Source organism: Rhipicephalus microplus, chromosome 1 (assembly GCF_043290135.1).
Source record: "Rhipicephalus microplus isolate Deutch F79 chromosome 1, USDA_Rmic, whole genome shotgun sequence".
In the NCBI taxonomy this organism is placed as follows: domain Eukaryota; kingdom Metazoa; phylum Arthropoda; class Arachnida; order Ixodida; family Ixodidae; genus Rhipicephalus; species Rhipicephalus microplus.
Window position 1 is genome coordinate 188,156,551 of NC_134700.1, and position 19,224 is coordinate 188,175,774.

At 43.1% G+C, this 19,224-nt stretch overlaps 1 protein-coding gene across 6 annotated transcripts in view; it reads right to left on the minus strand.

Moving 5' to 3' along the window:
- The window catches only part of Atg4a (Autophagy-related 4a), a 57,366-nt gene that overhangs the window by 24,927 nt on the left and 13,215 nt on the right, over positions 1–19,224 (minus strand). For 5 of the 6 annotated variants that reach the window (XM_037430054.2, XM_075888828.1, XM_075888820.1 and 2 more), the window contains exons 5-9: positions 16,276–16,374; positions 12,731–12,803; positions 12,374–12,453; positions 7,655–7,821; positions 4,739–4,817 (exon numbers count right to left, since the gene is read on the minus strand). In XM_037430054.2, the coding sequence (XP_037285951.2) occupies positions 4,739–4,817; positions 7,655–7,821; positions 12,374–12,453; positions 12,731–12,803; positions 16,276–16,374 (498 nt within the window). The remainder of the gene's footprint in view (positions 1–4,738; positions 4,818–7,654; positions 7,822–12,373; positions 12,454–12,730; positions 12,804–16,275; positions 16,375–19,224) is intronic. The other variant, XM_075888839.1, reaches the window with a different exon arrangement.

The following is a 19,224-nucleotide window of genomic DNA, read 5'->3' on the forward strand; positions in this document are numbered from 1 at the left end:
ACATGCACCTGTTCTAATGCACTTCAAAATACACAGTTTGCATTTCAGGCAGACTTAGCTGCAAAGAAGTCCGTAATTGGACGTTGATGCAACTTCCTGATGCGAACGATGGCTCCCTCAGCTGGGGCCGCAACGTTCAAGCCATCTCCGCCGTCCTCGTGAGCGCCGAAGTAGCGGCGCAGTACGTCCACCGCGTCTAACGCCTCCCACGCCGTCGGCACGTTTGTCTCCTGTTCGTCGACAGAGTCATCGTCACTAGTTTCGTTACGATCACTGACAGCGCGCACAGTATCGTCATCCAGGAGCTGCTCCGTTGCCACCACTTCAGAGTCCGCACTCACATAGTCGCAAAACGACTCGCTGTCAGGCACGACACCGGCGTCACGAAGTGCCGTCTATGATGCAGCGACTTCGTCTGATGTGGCAAAACCGTCCGGCACAGTAGGCTCGTCTGATGGCTCATCGCTGGCGTCTGGTAAGGCGGCAAATTAGGCGTGTCGAAATCAGTTTGCGATCGCGGTCGCCGTCACACTCATCCACGCCGCCTGAAGCATTTCGAGCGCAGCGTACAAGTCAACATCGGTGTCTCGCTTCATCCTCATGTTGAGCAGGAGCTTGTCTATCACACGCTTGCGGTAACCTGCCTTCAGCGACATAATCACGCCTTGGTCAAGCGGCTGTATTTTTGCTGTGCAGTTGACAGGAAGGAATAGCAGCTCGATGTTTTGAAGCACGGCAGCAGTATGGTGGGCGGTGCAGTTATCTAAAACAAGGCACACCTTGTGGTTCGCCTTTGCTAGCTTCTCGTCCCATCCGCAAAGCCATTTTGAAAAAATCTCCCTGGTCATCCAGGCTTTGCGATTGCCTACGTACTTGACTGGGAGCTGCCTCTTCCCCAGGGGAAAGCAGCGAGAGGATGCACTTTTGCCAATTACGAAAATTGGCAGCTTCTCAGAGCCAGTCATGTTTGCACAAAGTAGCGCAGTGATCCGCAGCTTACTTTGTTTGCCGCCATGGCACGGCTCGCCTTTGAGGGCTAACGTCTTGTGCGGCAACATCTTGAAAAAGAGAGCGGTTTCGTCCGCGTTAAAAATATCCTCCGCGCTGTATTTTTCTAGCAGCCGCCCGATGTTTTCTTTCGCCCACTTGGTAGCCTCTGCTTCGTCGACAGATTTCGATTCGCCACAGACCGCTCTCTCGACAATGTCGTGGCGCTCCTTGAAGCGTTGAAGCCAACCCGAACTTGCTACGAAGTTGTCATAGCCCATGATGCAGGGAAAGTCTCTCGCTTTTCTTTGCAGCAAGGCGCCGCTCACCGGCAGATTCACGGCTTGCGTGTCCAAGAACCATTTAAAAACGGCCCTTTCGACCGCTTCAAAGGCAGGTGCCCTCATCCTCTTAGCGCTTCCTTTCACGCCACGTGCAACAGCGTCGATGATGGACTCCTGCTTGCTCAAGATGGTTGACAGTGTGCTCGTCGATACGCCAAAGTATCTAGCCACGTTGCCTTTCTTGGTCCCCGATTCGACGGCTCTTATTATAGCCGCCTTCTGATCTAGCGTTATGCGCTTTCGCTTCCCGCCTGGCGCATTCATGTTGCTGGAATCACGAGCGCAGCACGATAAAAGATAAGGCGGAAGCAGTCAAAAAAGAGAAGAAACAAGCACGCAAAAGCAACGCGGCTCACGTCGGCGGGCGACAACACTTGCAGAGAAAGTGACTGTGAAGAGGAAGGGGCAGAAGGGGCGCTCTTTTGCGCTGCCCTCTAGGAACCGGTTACTGAAGGGGAAGGGGGTACGTAAGATTGGGAAGCGCGCCTCAGCGCCATGAGAAAGGGGAGAGGGAGAATGTAAAGAAGACACAAAAGAAAAGAAAAGGGCGAGACGTTCGCGGAGCTGCGGAGCGCTCCGCTGTCCGTGGTAGCCATGCGGCACACGTGTAGCGACCTCTCTTCCGGAAACAGCGCGTGCCGTCTGCTTTGCGCGCGTTGCTGGAGGGCGCGTGGCGGGAGTTTTGAACTGCTGAATTCTCGCGTTGAGCGCCGTCTCGAATTCGCGTTGTGCACTGTAGTGACATCGGCTAAAAATTTTACTTCCTAACAAAATTTGTTCGTTATATCCCATAACAGGCAAATTTTGCCTCGTTAAAACAAGGTTTTGAATACATTGGTTTGTATGGGGACTTTCAAGGGGAATTAGAATTTGCTCGTTATATCCATTATTTCGTTATAGCCCATCTCATTATAACGAGGCTTAATTGTATCAAACAAAAGGCTTAAGTTTAGAAAAAAGATATGTACAAACCATTTAACATCCTATAAATCGTGCAGAGTGAATATAAGCACTGCTATTTCAATAAAACTATTTTGAAACACCCAACTCGGCAAACAATGATAAAGTCCACATTAGCACTTAAAATTCCGGTCAAAATCTTTGACAGACTCTGAGTATTCAAATGTGTTAGGGGTGGGAAAAAAACTGGCGCACAGTTTGGTTTGATTTTTTTTAGGGCTGCGCAAATGTTGTTCAGTGCTTTTAACAATTGCTAGTAACTTTTTTAGACATCAGCGATCATACTAGTGTTCAGAATTATGCTGCGTATACACGCATGAGTAATTGAACAAACTGTACAGTGTCTGTGGCAAATGCTAACAACTCGTTTCAAATCTTAAAACGCTTACCCGCAGGTCACCCGTGTGCTGCGGCAAAGGTGGCTTAAGTGGCGTTCTGCACAGTTTGAGAAATTTTTGGGTTAAGGCCGAAAAATTTTCGAGCCGCTACAACACCCACTCACCCCCCCTTTTTTTCAAATGTTATTTAGTCAAACACGCTTGCAAGGCACGTTTGACTAAATAAAGTAGCACAAGCACGTGCTCATTGGCCCGGCGACATCTCTGTTTATTTATGATATGCGCCGTTGCTATGGAACTAAAAGTGGCAGCCGGCAACGCCAATGTTCGCAGCACGTGGTGCTCACGTGCACTAACAGCGGTATATGCTTCCAGCTTTAGTTCTTTATCCGCTGCAATCAGCGGACCGACGGCCACGCGGCGTTGTTACTGTATCAGGTCGATCGCGTTTCACGAATGTGCTGTCAAGGTTTAAAGGGTAAGGGTCGGCACGTCTATATCCCTGGATCGATTGAGGACGCAAACTACAGGTGGCCAAAGTGGCCTTCATTTCATGCTGAAATTAGCGTACGGGCATTTAGGCTCAGCATGGCACAATTTTGGCAGACTTCATGATTTTGGCACAGCTAGGCAGAAAAATGAAGAATAGTATCGAAATCGCGCAATTGGCGTAGCTGTTGCATTCCTAGGCCTTTGATATTAAATGTAATAGGTCAATCTGTTAGTGTTTACGCTGTGGTTGTGCTGATTGAGAAGTGTCATAACCTACCTTCCCAACTTCTCCCTCCACCGCTTCCGATTGTTGTGCTAAAGAATAGGTTACAGGTAAAGTTGTGCGAATATTTGAATTCTTTGAATATTTGAATGAACAATGCAGTATTCAAATTTTCTTTGAATTGAATTTAAAGTGTCGATAATTTCAAATAATTTGCAACAAACGAGTAGGTGAATATTAGTCTGCATAAAACACTCTGTATAGATGGTTTCACTGCAGTGAAAGGAAGCTAAGCCACAAAAGCACTTATCCAAGCGTATTAGTTCGCATGTAAAAGTGGTTTCACTGCAGTAAAGTCATGCTAAGCAGTCAAAACACGTAGTCATGAGAAATCTGCACTGCAGCAAAGCCCCAATTCAAAGTTTTAATGAAGAATTACACTCACGTCGATTGTCTTTTTGTTCATTTTATATTCAGTTTAAAATCTCATTACACCAACTTGTATGATCTAAGTATAGCAAATTTTAAAACGCAGTATATTTTACTGGCTATCACTTGCGTTCTTCCGAAAGTCAAATTCTGTTACTATTCAAAGTCGTTGCCACTTCCTTTGATAAAAAAAAAAATGACTTTTGCACAGGCCTTCTTTCAATTTTAAAAAAATATCGTGCAGGATAGTTTGGTCACGAAAAATATGCCCCTTTTCCTTTATAATGTGCTATATATATATATATATATATATATATATATATATATATATATATATATATATATATATATATATATATATGTATATATATATACACCATCGAAATTCAATTCAAGATTATTCAACTAAAATCACTATTCGCTTCGAAACCTAAAAGTCACTATTCGCACAAGCCTAGTTATAGGTCATGCGGCACTCAGGAAAAGCCATAAAGATTCCCTGAGGCAGGAATTTCGAGAGCCCCTGAACTAGCCTATGATCATGCTGCTAGGAAGCAAGAGACACTCTCCTCCTTTGCTTCAATTAGAACGGGCGAATTGTTTACCTTGCTTGCACTCTTTCATACGCTACTACTGAGAGAGACTGTGTCACATTTCAAGATGTCGCAAGCCTCTCCTATTTCTTCTTTCTATTCCGCTTCATGCAGCATCACCAGTGACAGCACTGCGTATTCCTCAATGAATTGGACTGTGGTCAGTGACCTAATCGTGGCATGCGACCTTCACTATTCTGTCAAGGCACAGAATTCTCCAAGATTTTATACTGCTTTTTCAACACGCAGATGTTTTAAACTTTTTCAGACATAATCATTGCCAAGCGATATACATACTACACGTTCTCCCACAATGCCTAAGCCTGTCATAAAGCCTTAAGCAAAACACAGAACTGCGACTACCATGCTCACCTACAACACCAATGATGTAAAGTGCATGGTTCGGCTTGCCACCGATGATGCCAAGGGACTGCTTCAACGCAAACGTTCTCTGGAAAACGAATGAAAACATTGAAAGCCACAAATAAGCACAAGCTCAGATGCCACCAGTGGATTCAATCGCCAGGAAAATAACACGGCACACATACCTCAGATAAGGTTTCAAACTTTGTGAAATAAGAACATGACACATAATACTGCACTGATACACACTGAATGATATCAACATGATCGTCCAATGGCAATTATAGAATAATAATAACCTCTGGTCAACTGCAATGTTAAATCATTTTCCTACAAAATCCCCAAATAAATCTACTGCTAACCTACATTAACTCATACTTCAAAGATACATGAAATTATTTTCGAAAGCATTTCACTGTTAATAACAGTTAATGAAGAATCGGCTGCGAGAGTGACAGTACCATCTGGCCTGAGAGCTACTCACCGTCTGAAATGCAAGCTCCCAACACTCCATAGACATTTCTAATTAGTCATTCAATTAAAGAGCCTGTGACTACTAAATTCAAGTACATTGCCGTTTCTTCACCTTTTCTGCCAGTTGGCTATCTTTCATAAAACACTAGCATGGCCACTGACTCGGAATCTACGCATCATGGGGTGACCAACAAAATATCTAAAAAGTAGAGCAGACAGAGCCACTGAATCATAGCAAATGTAAGAATATTGCATCTTATACATTGGGGCTTTTTTTTTTCTTTTCTTCACTGTCACACCTGAAAATGACTTCTAACAAGAGTGAAGGACATGAGAAAAGAACACATATGACACGAGCGCTATCAACTTTTTATTTTCCGCGTTTCATGACGCATAAATATGTGGCAAACGCAGAAAATGAAGGCTTGATAATGAGCGTTTGTGTCTTCATGCGTGTTCCTTTCTCATCCCATGCTTTACACGCTCACGCTGTTTTTACCATCACATTCTAACAAGAGCTCACTGGGCAGTGCGATATTGCCCTTTAAACTGCTAATAAAGGTGCGCCTCGAAAAAAGCATTGCAGGGCAGCCACGGGAACTTCTGTACTTCTTTGGCCCAGACCGAGGAGGCACTCCCTCTCTACAATGAAAGCATCTGAGTACAACTAGAACCTTTTGCCAATCAAGCACTTCATGTTTGCCAACTGCTAGTTGGCACTGCAGTAATAATTTTTCTTTCTGCGTGTTCATTTGAAATGAGCCTTTTTTATCCATGAACTGAATTTCACCATCTACTAATACACATAGGCTTCGATATAAAAATTCTGATAAAACCACATATCGGTTATAATGAAAAAAATTAAAAATAGTCTTGCAATAGAGATAGGGTTAAGAATATACTTTTGCAAAAAATTTTCAGATGTAACAAACTTATATTTGGGAAAGATGCAACTTTGTTATACAGTAAAAGCTCGTTACTTTGACTGTCGATAATTTGGAAATCTGGATAATCCGGACACGCTAGCTGATCCCTGCGAATATATGGATCACTCTATGCCACAGGGCACTCATAATTTCGGACAGATTCAACAGCAAATCGGATAATTTGGCGACTTTTGGGCTGCTGGCGAGGCTCGAAGAGGAAGAAAGAACATATTGAAATAAAAGTGAAGATCAAACGCAGCACCGCCATGAACATGAATAGTCGACTTGATTTGAAACTGATTGAACGCCTTCGCGTGTAGGTTTAGCGGTGCTGTTTTTGTTGCTTTTTTTCCTATTGGCATGCTGCATAGTTGAACCCCGTTTTGTTCAGGAACAATTCAATACGGCTCCATTAGCTAGGACGTCATAGGTGCTTTTGTGCCGCATTCCCATGTGATCACACTCTTAGCCGATGACAATGCTGGCGAAGCGGCCCAAGTACAAGGCCAAGGACTTAAACACTGCAGTAGAAATTTCACGTGCCCTGAAAAATGGGCTCTCCTGACAAGAAGTGAAGAAGAAGCTTAATGGGAAAATAAGTACTCTCAGTACATATGTTAAAAATGAAGAGCAGATTCCACAGGCTTTTAAAGGTGAGATGTTCAGCACATCGTGAAAGCGGCTGCAAGCAGCAGCTCATTCACAGTTGGAAGAAGCCCTTCTTCGATCGGTGGTCAGCTCGCACAATGCAAACCTGCCGCTGAGTGGACCCCTGATTATGGCGCAAGCTGAAAAGTTTGCAGCGATGATGGACACAAATTCATTCAGAGCGTGGGAAGGATGGCATGCACGGTTTAGGTAAAAACACTGCCTTGTTTTCAAGACCATTTGCCGCGAAAGAGGAGCCGTGAGTGAAGACACCGTCAACAACTGAAAGAGTGCTCAGCTACTGGACCACCTTTCCGCCTCTGATCCCAATAAAATATTCAACGCTGATGAAACAGCACTGTTTTTCAAAGCATTACCAGACAAAACAGTGACATTAAGAGGGGATCCTTGTATCGGCAGAAAAAGAAGTGCGGAACGAGTGATTGTACTTTTAGCCGCCAACATGACTGAGACAGAGTGCTTGCACTTCTCGTTATCGGGAACGCTCGAAAGCTACGCTGCATTAAGAACATCAACAATCTCCCCGTTACCGTGCCAACTGAAAAGTGTGGATGACAGGTGAAATTTTTGCAACCTAGATTCAAAAGTTGCATTGACAGTTTTGTGTGAAGAACCCCAAAGTGTTAATAGTGCTGGACAACTGCAGTGTACACAATAGTGTCACCAGACTGAACAGCATTGAAGTTGCTTTTTGGCTGCCGAATACATCAGTGCTTCAACCAATGGGCAAGGGCATAATCCAATTCATGAAAACCAGGTACCGTAGGAGCGTGTTGTAATGGATGCTCCTGTGCCATGACGTCAGCAAACAATACGACACGAGCCTCCCGAGTGCAATTAGCACATTCACTCTCACCTTGAGGCCGCAATAATAAACTGGGTTGATTTCACTTAGGCCAAGCCTCAGAGGGATGAAGAGCACAAGAGGCTTCCAAGAACGTGCTGCTGCAAGTCCACCATGTGGCTGCATCCGATTTCTAATACCATCCTCTGTGTTTGTTGCCTCTACTCGGCATATTTTCCCTGGAAAGAAAAAGTGAGCAAACAACTACAGATGGCTAACGACATAAGCTATAAACATGCACACACAATTTCAGCCATGCAAAGTGCACTGAACACACGAAACACTCCTCTAATCTGTATTTATATGAAAATATAATTAATTCATTCTTATTGAGACAGCAATCGTAAAACCATTTCAGCCATATTCCCTTCGTCAGCACTGGGACACTGTACTGAACAAAGCTCAAGCCTGAAGAGAATGAACAGCCTACGTACTTTATGGTGGTATTCATTAGAAACCAGGTTTTAGACAAATGTCTATTTTGATCCTTGTATTCCTACCGCCCGATTTTGACATATCAACAAGATTTAAGGTCTAATTAAGAGTGTCTTTAGAGTGCCTTTAAATGTCTACTTTTGACATTTAAACCTAAATGCACGTGAGTGCCTATAAATGCCCATTTTCAAAATCAGCACCTTTATAAACACTATTTTCCCTGAAATTTCGCTTTCGAGTGCAGTTTGACACCGTTTTTTACGTCACTGTGCAACAGTGACTATTCTGAACTCAATTGAGTTCAATCTAGTAAGTATTCCAGTTCAAGGACATCCAAAAAACAACCGCTAGCGGCAGTGAAAGGGAACATGCCGGCCACCATACGTCGCAGCACTGACATGGCGCGAGCAGTTGGCAGATGTCAAATAGTGGAGGGCTATCAAGAGAAAGGATAGTGAAGAGCAAAATAAATAATTGTGTGCCGTGCACGCAGTTTTCGCTTGGATCGTAATTTATTTGTCAAGGTATTAGCCGACAGGAGAGAGATATTGATTCTACGCAATTAGACCTGAACAATTTGAGGCATCCCTCCCAATTTGCATTTCAATTCTGGCTATCTGCTCCTGTGCTGCCATTCTCAGCCACACCGAAAAGAGACCAAAGAGTGTGTTGTTTCGACAGTACGTTTTTCTCACCATGCTACAGAATAAATGGAGAGACTGTACTCGAGAAACTGCGAGGAAAAAAAACAACTGCATGGCTATGTTAATTTTACAGTGTTAAAGTGCTCCTTTTGCCATAATTCTGAAGTCAGTGTCGGCATTGTCGGTTATGAGGGAAAAAGCAGTATTGTCTGCGAGCGCATTAAAATTCGAGATAGATGCAAACAAAACAAAATAACGATGCTTGATTCCACTATTATTCGAATGCAGGATTTCTGAATGGCAAGCTGCACCAGTGCTAAGAATTAGGTCAAAAAGAACACCCTATAAGTGTTATGTAGTGAGAGGTGCATAATTACTACATGTAAAAGTGTGTGGCAGAAGTGTGTATCATCTCGGAAAATGCTGCAGAGTGGAAACAAGCGAGTTACACAACAGGTGGCTTGTTTAAAAGCCCACCAAACACAAAGTCCACAGTCATGATTGATAATCATTACCTCCTGCAGCATCACCAACTTTGGCAGCTGGACACGTACACGCATTGCCTTAGGGACACACACTGGATACATCGCCAATGTTATAATGGGCACTTCACAACTCCACTTGTGGTATGCGTTATAGGATAGTTTGAAAGGACAAATTTATAGGCTTACAGATGTTCCTTTGCATGAGGCATTGCTTGTTTGTCCACTGCGAAGTGATTGAGAACACTAAGCTCCAGCGTCCAAGTTATTCTTGACTGTCGGCACTTTTGTGCCATCATAAAAAAAAATTTCTTTTGCCTACCTGGTGTAGATACAAGTGTGCTCATCTTTTTTTTTTTTTAATTATTTGCATTTAATGAAAAATTTATTGCACCGTCATTCACAGCATTGTAAACCTAAAAGATATTTTGCCTGCTTCTTTTTGACAGCTTAAATGTGCTTTTGTAATGCCTCAAAATGTGTCGTCTAGTAATCCCATGACATGCCCCGAGTGCAGGAGTAGACACACATGAAAAAACCAAGTAGGACATGTGTTCAACTCTTCCATATTAGGGGTCATGTAAGCTAGTGCACCCCATAGCACAGCTGGAACAAGTTTAGTCACAGATGGTGAGCTTAACATAATGGCTAGAAAGTGTTCAACCTTCTTAGCACATTGCCACCTTTAAGTACCACTAAAGAAAGGAGGACTTTGAAACCCCAAAGCTTTATCTGTTGATCCAATATAAGCGATCACACAACAGCACTGACAAGACTCACACACATGTGTATAGTCAAGACTCACACACATGTGTATAGTCTTTTGCTTCCACCGTGGGAGTGCACTAACCTTGAGACAAACCAGTGATTATTATTTGCCAACTTCAACGCTGTAAGGTTTTACTCAGATTTTCTGCAAGCTTTGGTAAATGGGCAATGAATTTATTGCATCTTGAATAGAGAAAGGTTCTGAAAACAATGATGTTACTATGTCTTCTCATGAAAATTACATTTCTTTGCTGCGCATACACGAAGAAGTACTGTTGTTGGCTCTTGTCCTGTGTATACTTGTATGTTCATTTCTTGTGCCTTTCTGTTTGAACAGCGTGTTTTGAGCATCAAGCTGTGACAGTCCACGCACGTCCTATGTATACTCATTTCATCCGTGTTTTCTGCTTGACGTGCGCGCTTCATGTTTCGAGCTACTTGATGTTCTTTGCGTTACTTCGCAATTAGTTGCTGTTGCATTAATTCTTTCATCCTTGTGGCAAAACAATGCACAATAAACATTCAGGTGCATTGGTGAAGACACATTTCACTTTCGTGTTACACCAATTCCTAGAAAAAGGGATCAGCCACATTTTTCTTAATTACTTTTTCGAATGCTCAACTGAGGCGTACATCATTTTTCATTTCTTTATATTAAAGTTTTTCTCTTTGTAAGGCGCTGGTTAGACTTATATGAAGATTTGTGTCACAAGATTCTATAGCACAGACAAACCCGTTTATAATGAACTCGAACATGTCGAGATAAGTGACCGTTCTATCGATAGTTTGCTCCATATGGACTCGCCCATAAAAACGTCCACTTAGTGGCTAAAGCGTTTTTTTCCCGTGTATTCTCATTAAGTGCTCACAAACTATCCACTACATTTAGGCCTTTACACGTGCTAAACAACGCCTGTTGTATGTTCCCAAATGAACTGAACTACATTCACATAGAGCTCACGCCATACCACTGATGCGCAGTACCGCCACGTCGAAGCAATGATCCCTGGCTAGTTGCATGCAGCGCATCGCTACTTGGCTTTCGCCGTCGAATGCTGGGTTGTTTGCAATCCAATATAGGCGTTTGTGCGTTCTTCGTGCATGCTTCACGCAGTATCGCGCTAGGGTGCGGCGAGTAGCCTGTTCATTTAACACAATGAAGACTAATTTTGCAAGCAAAATGTGCAAGAGGCCTCGCACAATGTGACGCGGCGTACACTCGTCACTCCGCGGCGCAGATATCCGCAAATGACTGTGATAAGGTTACTGGCTATGTGTCAACAGTGCACGTTCATTGTAACCGGTCACCTCGCCATCGCTCTTTTTTGACGCCTATCCACTTCAACCGTGCGGAAGTCGTTATCACTAATCGCTCAGAATGTCTGAAATCTACGTGTGGTGCTCACCGCTGTCTACGATATCTTTGTTGCAAGTATACTGCAGCGGGGTATGTGCAAGCAAGCACCAATCACATGCTTTAGAATGCCTTTTTAAACATTCTTTTTCCCACTTCCTGTGCGCCATATTTTTACCACGACTGTGTCCGAAGTGTTTGTTGTAAAAGTAAAAGGTTTTGAAAATGTTCGCTGTATGTGGACTCAGTTTCGAAGGACTGCGTAGGAAAATATTGAGAGCACCAAAATATGGTCGTTATAATCGATATTTTTATTTATCAGTGTACCCTCAGCATCAAAAAGCATAACAAAGGGGGTTACACAATACATTGTAATATTGTGCAGAAAAAAACGTGTTCCTAAACGACTGAGTTCTGCACTTGTATTCTCTAACTTTGTTAGAATGGTCAAGTTGCGGTGAGATGTTATGCGGTCGAAATATGTACTTATCTCTATCTATACCTGTTTTGGAATGAAATATGCCATACAACATTTTAATTTTCACTTTTTCCTCCACATTTCCAGTTTCCCACCTTAAACTCTCTTCTGCAAGGGATATGTTAAATTGCCATTTATAATTATTGAGAACAAACCTAACAGCTAAATTTTGTACCTTTTCTAGAGCCTTGATGTCTTGTTTTAACAACGGCTCCCAAGCTGAGCAAGCATACTCGATTATAGGCCGGATGTTCATTTCATACAGTAGTTGTTTTGTATCTATTGGGTATATATCGTTATATCTGGGAGCGTTATAAGTGGGTTCGACTGTACCAAGGCCATTATAATTTCACTGCCCTGAGAACAAGTTAAAATGTGTTCTAGGCCAAAATATCTACTTGCGAATGAATAACAGTTGGCTGCAGAAGGTGTTCAGTGCCCCCAAGATCAGTACAAGAATGAAGCTTTTTATATTGCAGATTTTGCTAAATAGATGTTATAATGAAGTTCAAATGTATGAGCCCTAACTGCCAATGCAGGGCCTGAAAATCCACAAAATATTTGTCTCACTTATATCATCCATGACTACAACGTTGTCCATGGCGACATGCATGGCAAGGGAGCTCCACTTGTCGAATGTAGACAGCTTCCTTTAAAGAAACAGAAAGACACTTCAGAAATTGCCATCCATCTGCCATGCATAACACAGTTTAGTCTGCAAACTACACTTAAACCTTACTACAACGAAGTTGAACACACGAAAATAAGTTTGTTATAACCAAAAATTCGTTAATGCACTTTACTAAAACTCTGTCTATTGCAAGACTATTCTTCATTTACTTCGTTATAATCGATATTTCATTACATTCGGATTTGATATATCAAGGTTTGAGCATACTACTAAGCAAGATAGACTGCAAAGCTTACCTGAGTACGTGAGCAATGGTGTTGGGGCCGAACCATTGGCCTACTTCTTTTCCTTCTGAAACACCCATCTGCGCTGGAATGTGTATGCAAAGAACAGAAAAAAAATTTCCAATTAGTCACTGAATGACACAAAAAAAAATTGTGTAGCATTTGCTCCCACGTTGAACAATGATTTAAAGGAGCCCTGAAACACTTTTTCAAGTAACCATGAAATTAATTCACTGGAAGAGCTTATTGCCTCACGAATTCAATGCCACAAAAATTTTATTGATTGATTTGTGGGGTTTAACGTCCCAAAACCACCATATGATTATGAGAGACGCCGTAGTGGAGGGCTCCGGAAATTTAGACCACCTGGGGTTCTTTAACGTGCACCCAAATCTGAGCACACGGGCCTCCTTCATTTCCGCCTCCATCGGAAATGCAGCCGCCACAGCCGGGATTCGAACCCGCGACCTCATCTCATCATCATCATTATTTCTTGGGCAGGTGAATTGGCATTTTGCCCAGGCTAAATCTCCCTTGCCCACCCCAGCCTTGTTAATACAGATACACTAGAGTTGAAAAAGAACCTGAAGGAACCAGAAAAAAATGTTCCATTTACAAGAGTTCAGTTTACTGAGATGAATAAGGGTGCAGACTGAGCATAAAACCCCTCATATTAGAAGCATTGGTTTCATTTAGGCAGCAGTTTTGTTTTAGAGATTTCCATTTACCGAAAATTCCCTGTAATCAATGTATCAGCAACTGACATTATGACGTTAATAAAAATTCAAATCGTTCAAGCTGTCTCAATTATCATGCCTCTGTTAAAGCAATTTCATTGACTAGGCATAGCTTAGGTGTCTGTGATTTATTATTGTAACAGTCTAAAATTACTTCTCATGACTTCCATGCTATTAAAAACATCACACATGAGTTACTCGTCCAGAGACACACACCACATTAGACAGTCCTAGAAACGAGCCACACATTAGTTTTTGTAACAACACTCTTGCATCTATCTTCATATTCATAAATCTTTTACTTTAACTAGAGGAGCGAAGTGTACACATCTTAAGGGCTTGTTGCATTTGTTAGACACAACATTAATGAGAATAGACAATGCCAAGAACTATGTAAGTGTTTGTGTCTAGCTAACTGTGGTGTATGAACTTCTACATACTGTATTTACAAGCATAATGAATCCACCTTTTTTTTTTTTAAGAAAAGTTGACACCATTTGGTGGGGAGCGTTCATTACACAAGAGAAAAAAGTCACTGAAGTCATAACAAGAAAAATTTCGCATGACTGTATCCATAAACTTGCTGCTCAATCGCTGCTGGCCTTCAATTTAGTGGCAGGGCTATGGAGCCTCTATTCGAGAACTTCGCTCTCTACGAGGAGAAGCTGTCCTTGTTTCAGCCTGTGAAATGTGCAACAAACTTTTTTTGTGGCCTGAAGCTTTTCTTTTCTCCCGTAACGAATGCGCACGTATTAACGCAGAAGTGTAGCTAGCCTACTGGCCAATCGTGCCCTGTGCAGCAGGTGTCAGCTTTCACTATGACAAATCCGTCAACAAAGCACAGCATCGAATGGCAGCGCATGCTCGTCGCGGCAGCACGTCGCAACGTGGGTGCGGTGGGTGCAGTTGCGCTTTGCTTTCGTGTCGCTGTGCTTGCGTGGCGTTGAAAGCAAATAGGTTTCTTCTGTGTTCAACAGATAGCACTTTGCCACAAAGCGTATGACTTTTTAATTTTTATCGTCGTCCACACTCAAGCTGCTCGCATGTTTTGACTTTTATTGTGTCGTAACTTTGTGATATAATCAACTCCCGTTTTTTCAAAGTCATCAAAGTCACTTAATTGGCATTTTCGGTAAATTAGAAGTCAACAAGTGGTCCCATCAATTTTGCATGCATGCCTATAAAAAAAATTCTCGACGGTCTGAAGGTAAAAGCCCGTAATGTTGGTTAATTAGATGTTACATTTCAGTCGAGGGCCTCGAGGCCGCCGTAATTTTTCAATATTATGGGGATTTTTTCATGTGCCAAGAACGCCGAGACGGCTGTGGGACTGCGCTAAGGGTGCAGTTGTTGCTATCGCCACGGTTCATTAAGTGGCTATCTTGTTTGGTCAACGCTGGGGCATCGCATTGGTCGCATCGGCTAACTAGGTCTTTCGCTATGATGTGTCGAGTGCTTCTGTGGCGGGCTGGCTTGAAGTCTGGTTGAAGTTAGAACAGCACAACTGGACCCCCGGGGAGAAGAACGCTCAAACACACACACAGCGCTGTTTGTGTGTTTGCGTGTTCAGCTTTGTATGCGTGCAGTTGCACTGTTCAAACAGAGCGTGATGCACCACCTAGCCCGCCAACATGCTGTTGGTTGATTCTACACGTGTTGCCACAGCTGATATTGAATGTTGTAATGGCAACATTCGATAATGGCATCTTGTGACCCTACCAAACGCTTGACCTGGAGGCAAAAGTCAAAAATCTCGAAAGAAGTTGACCAGGGATGCACTGCCAAGCAAGACATCACACGAAAGTACGACGTTAAGCCTAACTTGCCCTCGAATTTCATCTAGTGTATACAGGTAAACTCGACGATGGTAGGTTTGGGCAGTTGTTAGTGACGCCCGTTTTGAAAAATTCATTGCCCTGGACAGCAATATAGATACACTCGATCCACTTTCGAACAGCAAAATTGTGCAGATGGTTCGGCTAGTGAACGATGACATAGAAACAAACCCCCACCGAGGACTACTGATGTTGCTGCTCATCTCGCTCTTGCACTGCAGTTTTTATATCTTGTTGAATGCAATGCTGAAGAAACGCTTCGACATGTGTAGTGCTTAGAAAACTTGCTAGCCGCAGCCAGGTTCGGCAAGAGAAAATGACAGACTATTTTCTTAAAGAACTGTCAGGTTTGAAGCAATGAAAGTGCTGTTCATTGTTCATTTTGCTTAACTGTAAGTTAATTTATTTCAAAGTTCTTTTGTGGTTCCTGTGAAATTCGTATTAACGAGAGTCGAATGTACAACGGCGTGATTTAACGTTCTTTCGACCGACAATAGCACTGGCTCTCTCACTAAAATAAAATGAACAGATACATTAAAAAGTAAATTTTTTTTCTAATGACCAAGGTGGGGGGTGGGTTCATTATGCGAGTGGGTTCACTACGCGAGTAAGAACGGTATGCTTAAGTGAAGGCTGAAAACTAATGTGGTAGCATCCCTGCACATGTGCAGGAGTCCTCTGTATTATGTAGCAAGTTTAGCCACCAAAGGATTGCCTTTGAAGATGCAGTCGTTAGCCTCTGGCATAAACCGTGGCTTCATCATTACCATGTTTTCTTCAGTTACAGAGTAAAGGGGTCCAACAGAATGAAAAGATATGTACTCTAATGTTAACTGACAACTGAAACAAAAGCTGCATGTACAAGTGTAGAGTGTCTACGAATGTATTCCATGACTGGAGGAGGAAAAGTCTAGCAAAATAGACCCATGTATCAGTCTCAGAAGTACAGCACTACTGATGTCTTCACACCAACCACTGCACTCACCAATCTGGTGTATTGAGTAGGTGCAGTTCTTCTTGTCCTGAAACATGCGAAGGATGCGCAGGTATTTCTCGTCTTTTGTTCTTTGCGACCACTGCCAGTCTGCAATACAGATGCACTGGTCATTAGAACATTATACATTAATACCCGAAAACAAACTTATGCCAGACAAAACAGAAAGGATGATATGCTTAACATCACACAAACACTCACTAGAACACCTGCAATTTTAGTGACTACTGCACAATGGCAAAAATATCGCAGTCCAGTTGAAAATGAAATGCATACGTGAGCCAGTGAATTAAAGTGGCACGAAAGAGCAACGATGACTTGGTTCAGTTTGATAAACTGCACTCTGAAAACTTTATTTCCACATGTTTCACTATCGTAAGTTCATTATCAGTGGAGACAATCAACATTGAAATTCCATTTTTAAATTTTTCGACGAAATCTCTGCATACTGCATCACTAATTTCAATATGTATTTTTTCGTATTTTCGTGGCATTAGCTCGAATAAATTTTTTGAAACGTCGTATGCTAGGTCTATAGCATCCACAGATGGCAAGGTGCTTCCATTTCACCACTTATAAACTGTTTGTTAGGACCTAGTAAACACGGTCAAAATGCATGACGTCGCGGTGTTTGGTGGGGGAATTTCGATGTGGCGTCTCCATTCACACTTTCTTTTTGCACGTTTTCTCACTTACCAAGCATTATCTCTTGGAACAATGGTGTATTTGGGATTGCAAAATTGCACTTTACTGATACGGAAAAAAAAGTTTTTCTCTTTACTCTGCCTTTAATATGCTGAACTTTTTTTTTTATGTGGTGGTGGAGGTGAACTTTTTCGATCCAGGCACAGCTGCATTAAAATTTTCTTTTTAAACAAGGGGGCACATTTGGCAATTGCCTCTTTACACTGCCAAAAAATGCAAGGCCCGATGCATTAACATTAGAATCATAGTTATCGCAATTATTCTGCCGACACAAATTGACAAAAGCTCGGTAGTTTTCGAAAGCGGTAAAACTCCGTATGTTATATTCCCTGAAACAAGCAACTTGCTCCTCACTCAGCTCGATGTAAGTGCCGCATGGAAACACACTCAGGGGTGAAGGTGTACTTCAGTGTACTGAAGCAGCTCAGAAAGCAGGAATACCGTATTTACTCGATTCTACCGCGCCCTCGATTGTAACGCGCACCCGATTTCCACGACGAAAAAAAAAAAAGTAAGGCATCAATTGCAACGCGCACCCATTTTTCTCCCGGGCCCGCGTGATCACACCACTCGAAAAAACAACTCCTTTCGAGAGTGTCTTCCATTTAAATATGAGGTACGGGGGAAGCTTGTGCCCATCTGACGTGTAACAGAGCATTGCCGTCACTGTAGTTTTACCGTGGACCGATGTCAGCACGCGAACTTCCTTTGCCCCCTTCTTCTAGACGGTTGTGGTGCCAGGCATGTCAAAGTAAAGAGGCGTCTGATCCGCATTCCCGATTTGCCCAAGCAGGGAGCCGTTGTTGTGCCGCAAGTTCAGGACGAACCTCTGAAAACTGTGAAGCTTTTCATCGTACTCCTCCGCAAAACTTTTCGCATATGCCCGTTCACCTTCGGAGGGAAAAGCCTTTCCTCTTCGTAAAGTTATTTAGCCAGCACCTGCTCGCTTTGAACTGGCTCCACGTTAGACCTTTTTCTAAGGCTAATCACATAGCCCGCACTTGGAGCAGTTCTGTCGTCACGGGCCGCTCGCTGCTCAAGCACATACTCGCCGAGCAGTTCTTCAATTTGCGGAAACCGACCCCGCTGTGGTCCACTGAAGCCTTTGCGTGAAGCTTTGCTGTTGACAATCTTCTGCTTTTGTTTCCGCCAGTCCTGCACGCACGTTTCGGGAACTCCGAACGACCACGATGCAGCCCAATTTCTGTCTGTTTCTGCACACACGATGACTTTTTTTTTAAAAAGCGGCATCGTGGTGCACTCGAGTTTTAGGAGTCGGCCCTTCTATGCCGTCGGTGCTAATGCACTACAATATGACAAACTCCTCAGCACACGTACGAAGTGCTGCACATGGGACACACATAGGCAGAAATGGCCGACGCGCCATGCCGACGCACGTAGGGGGCGGCCATTTTGGAAATGCCGATGGCAATAGAATGACCGTATTTTTTTTTTCGCACTCGATTCTAACGCGCATGCGATCTGAGAACTCGCTTAACCAGAAAAAAGGTGCGCGTTAAATTCGAGTAATTACGGTAATTCTATTTAGTAGTAGCAGCTTCGGCATAGTAAAATGGGAGTATTGGAGCAGGTTCGAAGCGTCAAAAGATTTGTTTTAGGGTAATGCAAGTTAGTTTTGGAGCAACTTCCTAGGGTCAAGCATCATTGCTGACCTAAATAATTTCTGGGAAAAAAATTGCAATGATTTCCTTCAAACATTCAGTACTAATTAGCTGACCAGACTTACTACCTACAAATGTGTGTGTGTCCGTATTTCCATCGTTAAACATGACTTCTGGAAGAAAAATAACTCGGAGGAAACAAAGAATAAGCGATGCTCATCTTTTGTTTTCATGATCGCTAAATAATTGCGGTGCACTTCACTTGGTGGAAGTTTGTTATGAAAGGAATGAAAAAACTTTATTTCAGTCCTGCAGGACGCGCTTAGCGCGTAGCGGGCGTCTCCCACGTAGGGACCGACAGGGAGTACCTGGCGGCCGCTTCGTGGGCTTGCTGGTCGGCGAGAAGTGAGCTCCTAAGGGACCTCTCCCACTTGCTTGAGGTAGAGTCGGGAGGAGTTATTCTACACTCCCAGAGCATGTGTGCGAGTGTCGCTGTGTGTCCACATGATGGGCATGTGTCGCTAGGGTATGCATGAGGATAATAAACGTGAAGCGTGGCAAGGTTTGGGTACGTGTGTGTCTGTAATAGGCGTAGGGTTAATGCCTGCGGTCT